Genomic DNA, 6,245 nt, shown 5'->3' with positions numbered 1-6,245 from the left:
GTGTTACAAGCTGTTCGTGAATAGATAAGATCCCTAAAGCTGCAAAGACTAAAGTCTCAAACCCAAAGATATATTCTTTATAAAAGTTAAGACTCGTCCATGCCCTCCTAAAATGCCTCGTTTAAACACACCCCCACATGTCTACATCAGTGTGTGGGAAGACTTGCATAACACCGGCCAAATGTATACGCAAAGAAGGCGGAACTTTGATTCTCGCTGTAGTATTGTTGCCGCTGCCATGTCGTAGAGACGCTGTGTGTTTAGTTGTGAAAGCAAAACTACTTTGTTTGGTCTTCCAAAAGAGGACACAACTAGAAATCAGTGGTTAAGTTGTATTTACAACACTGTTCCAGAACAGTTCAAACCAAATATTCAGATGTGTGCAACGCATTTTACGGAGGACGAGGACTGTTTCCTGGGAGAGTAGTCTACAATGCCGGTGTTCCGGTGAATTCAGTTCCCCTGTTTCCCCTTCGGCGCGCAAGTTGACCCTATACAGTCTAAGATGCTGACCAATAATGCTGACTCACAGCCTGGAAGTATGTTTTCATATTTAAAGCATTTGCCACTGACGATTTAAACGCGAGTTTTGAGAAGTGTAGAGTAGCGCTTGTTGTTTGTCGTTTCTCCGATCACAAATGCGGCGCGATGCAACGCAACACGTAAAAAGACAGCATAAGTAATTATAATCAGTAATTATGCCCCCACTGGATGCAACAAATTCCTCGTTTATAATGGGTTTTATTGGTTTTGTCTTGTTGCGCTGGTCACAGTATGGTAAGGGGCATAATATTTCCGTCACACGCTTGAGGAATTCGGCCAATCACAACGCACTAGATAGCTGGCCAATCAGAGCACACCTCGCTTTTCAGAACGATGAGCTTTGTAAAAATCGACGTGTTTTAGAAAGGCGGGGCATAGAGGAGAAATAATAATGTAAAGTATGTGGAAAATAATGTGTTTTTTGAAACTTAAACCGCATAAACACATTTCATTACATCAAATACACAAAATAATGTTCTTTTTTAGCAATGTCATATGACCCCTTTAAAATGCCATTTCTGTTTGCACACATGCCAGATTATGGGGATTGTGGAAAGGGCATTCTGCATCACTTTTCGTGTTTTCTATTTGTAGATATGCTTTTAATCAACCCTTCCTTGTCAGAACAGATGGGTGTGGGGGTGAAAGCTCTTTAAAGATCCTTTGCTGATAGCGAAGCACAATAAATCTGCATTAAGTCCCATTCTGTTTATATATGCAGGGGTAAGGGCTAACTTCATGCACCAGTGTCATATCTCTGGGTCTAAAACTAAAGTTGATCTGATAGAAATGCTTTTAAGACTAGTCTCTGTCTGGTGGTTAGAATGTCATGATTACTTTTGTATGGTAATTTATTCACTAACAGTGAGCGTGACATGCAAGGTTGCACTCTGCGGTGTGTATGATGGTAACAGGAGGCATACTGCATTAACAGCCTGTGGTTTTCAACTAAACTCTAAACGTGTTTGCATGCATATACGAATAAGCCCATAAATATGTGTGGTTACACCATGCTACACCATGTGCCTGTCCCCCTTTCGAGCACCAGCTAAGATCCTTGATTTAGTGCACACAATCTCATTGACACTCAGGAATGGACAACATATTTGGTACCAGCCATTAAGTTATCAGTCTTCATCAGAGTTTCCAGAAGTCTGCAGCTAATCAAATTAATTAGCTCTCAATAGAGAGGGTTAATCTGATTGGCAGCTCATGTCACAAAGAGATGGAAGGGAGGGAAACAAAGAAACAAACAGCTGTAGTATTTGTCATAATTGTCTCTTTTCTGTTTTCTCTGCAGCGGCTAAAGGGCGTGGAGGAGAGCTTCGGCCACAGTCCATGCTTATCCCTGGACAGTATTCAACACTTGGGCGAGTCATAAATGGGAATTCAACTCTCCGTCAATCTATAACAAAGGATTCTGGATGCCAGACTGAGGATGTGAAAATCGTCCCACCCTCTGTGAGGAGAATACGGGCTCAGAAGGGCCAAGGAATTGCTGCTCAGATGGCTGGCATCTCCACCTCTGCCACAAACATCTCTTCTGTTTCTGATGGGAGCTCCCCTGGAAATTCAATTGTTGTAATGGCTCCACAGTTTGGCAATGATATCCAACGTTTTCACAGCTTGCCACGAGGTGCACGGGTCTCTCTTAACGCAGAGCCCCTTTACAGTAGCACCCCTTTCCGGCAAGAAGACTCCACTGCAAAAGCAACTCAGCAGATTAGAAAATTACAAGTAGATGATACTGTGGTGCACATGAGGAATGCCCCCAGGGTATGCACCCAAGCACGGCCAAAATCTCAGGAGTTGAGAGGTACTCAAAGGGAGTGGGGATCTGTCTCAGGTCCAGCCTGTGTAGTTTCTCCACATGCAGCCTACTCAACCTCCCTTATACCCAATGCTACTCTATCATGCTCTGCTGAGGTTATTGCACTTCACACCACATCAAGCCCTGGCCAGAGCCCACTTGCTGGGTCACCGTACACTAAAGCTAGACCTCTTAGCATGGTCTCAGCTGTCAACAGTGAGAGCACCAATAGTGTGGGCACAGGATCACACACACCAGAAGCTGGCATGAAGGATACCTGCAGTGAGACTGGCCAGTCTGATAGCAGTTTGCACAGCCACAGCACCCTTGCCGCAGGAACATTGTCTTCAGAAGAGCAATGGATTTACGACACTCCTGAGAATGTCTTGCCCAGAAGGACACTATCTTCCAGCTGCTCAACACCCGTACATAATCTCTATAGTAGCCTTGAACGCTCCTCAAAAGGCACAGACTCTAGTTCGCTCTACTCAATGGACAATGATGGCTACTACACTTCCATGCATCTGGATTCAGGCCTTAGGTCAAGGAGCCAGGGTAGCGGCCATTGTCATGGCATAGGAGGAAGAGCAGGAAGACACAGTATGTATGTGTGCCTGGGTCAGCAAGAAGACCGAAACAGCATGTACAGTGACCGTTCACTGTCACGTTCCATTTCTCTACGCAAACCTAAGAAACCACCTCTTCCACCAGCACGCACAGACTCTCTACGACGAAAGCCTAAGAAAGACAGTTCTCCCACTGCCAATATTGGACAGTCAAATATTAGCAATGGTCCTCTTCTCAATGAGTCATTGATTGCCACGCTCCAACAGTCACTTCAGAATGGGCTAAAAGGCAAAGGGTCCTCCACCTCACCGTCTCACAGTCCTTGTAGTGATTATGAGGAGCCCTGGATGCTTCGTTCCAGGAGTCAGAGCAGCATCAGTGCAGGCAGTAGTGGTGTATCAGCTACAGGGATGGCCCATGTGTACTCCATTTGTCATGTCACACCTTCTCATAGTGACACTAGTAGCCTCCGTTCTGATTATGCAGACTCCTGGGGCTACTACATGGAGTACCCTCGTCCATCTGGAGATCAGACACAGTCACCATGCACCAATACACTTTCTGCTGGACAAGTGGTTGAAATGGCAAATGCAAAAGGCTTCCACAATGGTAACCAGGCTAATCTTCCTCCTGCTCAGGAAGGAAGTGATGTGTGTGTGAAGCCCAGAACAGGCACCTCATCACCCGATAGGTTACATCGGTTGACTTCTCCATCAAGTGGATACTCGAGTCAATCCAACACTCCAACAGCTGGCACTCCTGTTCCCTCTTTCATGAGATGCATGTCCCCATCAGGCAAGCCCAAACCCAGAGTGCCTGAAAGAAAATCATCCTTGCTTTCATCTGTATCCATATCATCTTCTTCCACTTCTCTTTCCTCCAACACCTCTGATTCCAACAGGAACAATGTTCCTCCTCCACCTCCTCTTCCAGCTGGCCCTGTGGCTCTTGCACCTTTTAATCCTCCATCCTTTCCTCCTCCCATTCCACCCTCCAGCCCTGTGTGCACTATAGACAAGAAATGTCCTCCGCCACCTCCTTTACCCACAACCCCCCATCAGCAAGCATCCATGAGCCCTCCTTACATCAATTCCTCCCCTGAATTTCCACCGCCTCCACCTCCAGAGGTGTTGACTGACCCTGTCTTGTCAAGCCTCAATAGTTCTTTCAGTCCTCCACCACCTCCTCCACCACCACCACTGCCTGCTTGTTCTACCATCCCTGCTTATTCTCCACCCCAAAATCAACACCTACCCAGCTTGACACCACCTACACCTTCCTCTGCTTGCTTAAAGGAAATTAAAGGTAGCCTAAAACCAGTGAACCTAGAAAGAAAACCAGTGTCCCCTCACTCTGAGGAGCCTAGTAAGATTGGCATGCCTCTCATCACCCCTTTTGCCCTTCAGAGTGTGCAGCTTCGGCCAGCAAAACGGCCAGAAAACAATGGAGTTAGCCAGTTAGCCAGACCCCAATCCCCAGAGAAGCCTCAAAAACCAGGGCATCCCACAGTTCCTCAGGGCATCCTTTGCATACCTCCAAATGTAAGGCCATCATCTCCACAGAAAAAACTCTCCATCCAGCACAGTCAGGATAGCCATGTTGAAGAAAAACCTGACGGTGTAATATCACATTCTGAACAGACATCCTGCCTTACAAATGGTTCCATAGATCTTGATGCAGTTAAGGCCACAGCTGAAGTAGATGATCTTGAGACTGTCCTTGCATCACCCGTGGAAACACCACAAAATACTACACCCAAGAAGAAGCCTCCTGTGGTCTCCAAAAAGCCCAAGTTTTCTCTCATCATTTCCTCAGTGGATCATGTCAGTGATTTGCAAGGTGCTCAGAAAGACGATAACATCTCTACAACTACAGCTGAAGATCTGGACCCCACACCTGTGCCAGAACAGGAAGAAAAGACAACTGAAATGGATAGCATTGACATTTCTTCACCTCCTGAGGAGATAAGAGACATTTCTCCCACAAATGGTGAAGCTCGGGAGTTCTCCCAGACTCCTGGTACCATCATTCCTGATGCAGACAAGGGCACCTCTGAAGCAGAGGATGAAGAAAGAGATAATGAAGATGTAACCAGCAGCACAGGATCTTTTGGCTCTAAAGAGGATGAAAGTGGTGAGTTAGATTTTACTAATTTTACTCTGTGGGGTTGGAGATCATTTATAAAACTGGATGACAAAATCGTACAATTTTAAATACTCTGGCCTTTTTAAAGAGTCAGAGACACTATTGGATGACATTGTGATCTTAAGCTCTAAATTACATAAAGAGAGATGATAGGAACAAGGGGATGCACATTGGCACTTCAGTTTGTATTAAAATAGCATTGTAAAGAAAAAGAGAACTTGTGTATGAGTGCATTTGTGCATGTAAATCAATAGGTGGCTGATTTTGCTCACCTCCACCCATGGGTGAATCAGGGCTTTTTTAGGTATTTCTCTCTTATATTTTTTTAATTACAGCTAAAGTGAATATGTGCATCTCATTCAACATCACCGATGTCACAGTGTCCATACTCTCTCCCCCTCACAGTATTCCCTAGGGAGAGCCGTTTAAACGGGATGGGGAGGGAAGTGGAGCTGACAGTGGGTATAGGAGGAGAGAAGTGAGGGAGGGGTAGGGAAGAGAGCATGTAACGTGAGATCACCCTCAGCAGCTCAGGCAAGTGCAGATGTGAGATGAGAAGAGAGCAGAGCAACTGAACTCTGGAAAGGTGGATACGACTATAACAATGTAAGAGAATATTAAACATACAGTTTTTTTTACTGTCTTTATACATGTTATAATTGAAGAGCTTGAAGCATATGTGTGTGTCCTTGGATTTATTGACAGCTGTACGTGTCTTGGTACTTGAATGAAATGTAGGACACTTTTAAAATCTTGTTTTCTTATATTTTGCATAATACCATGTTCAAGCTCTACCAGTGTTTTAAATCTGCATAGAAGGTTTTCCTCTCCGTGCTTTGAATGTTTTTGTTAGACAAGTTTGTCCAAACATGCATATGCATTTTGACGTAACAGTATCGAGTTCTAGACTGCAAGGCATGTATTTATGAGAAAGAGAGTTATCACTTTGACAGCTGGGTTTGTTATTATCAGAGCACATTTACATTACATTTATGCATTTAGTAGCTTTGATACATTTGAGATGCTTTTGTATTCAAGGAATCAAACCCATGACCTTGGTGTTGGAAGTGCAATACTTTATGATAGTAACACTGGTATTATAACAACACTGTCTCTCTCTCTCTCTCTCTCTCTCTCTCTCTCTCTCTCTATATGTAGATAATATTTTTATTTTTTATTT

At 44.5% G+C, this 6,245-nt stretch overlaps 1 protein-coding gene across 11 annotated transcripts in view; it reads left to right on the top strand.

Moving 5' to 3' along the window:
* Positions 1 to 6,245, top strand: part of LOC107601600 (NHS-like protein 1) — a 57,894-nt gene that overhangs the window by 46,138 nt on the left and 5,511 nt on the right. For all 11 annotated transcript variants that reach the window (XM_016293892.1, XM_016293870.1, XM_016293861.1 and 8 more), the window contains one exon: positions 1,844 to 5,053. In XM_016293892.1, coding sequence (XP_016149378.1) covers positions 1,844 to 5,053 — 3,210 coding nt within the window. The remainder of the gene's footprint in view (positions 1 to 1,843; positions 5,054 to 6,245) is intronic.

The sequence above is a fragment of the Sinocyclocheilus grahami genome, unplaced genomic scaffold, assembly GCF_001515645.1.
Source record: "Sinocyclocheilus grahami isolate Dianchi unplaced genomic scaffold, SAMN03320097.WGS_v1.1 scaffold15.1, whole genome shotgun sequence".
In the NCBI taxonomy this organism is placed as follows: Eukaryota; Metazoa; Chordata; class Actinopteri; order Cypriniformes; family Cyprinidae; genus Sinocyclocheilus; species Sinocyclocheilus grahami.
This window is presented reverse-complemented; position numbering and strand designations above follow the sequence as displayed.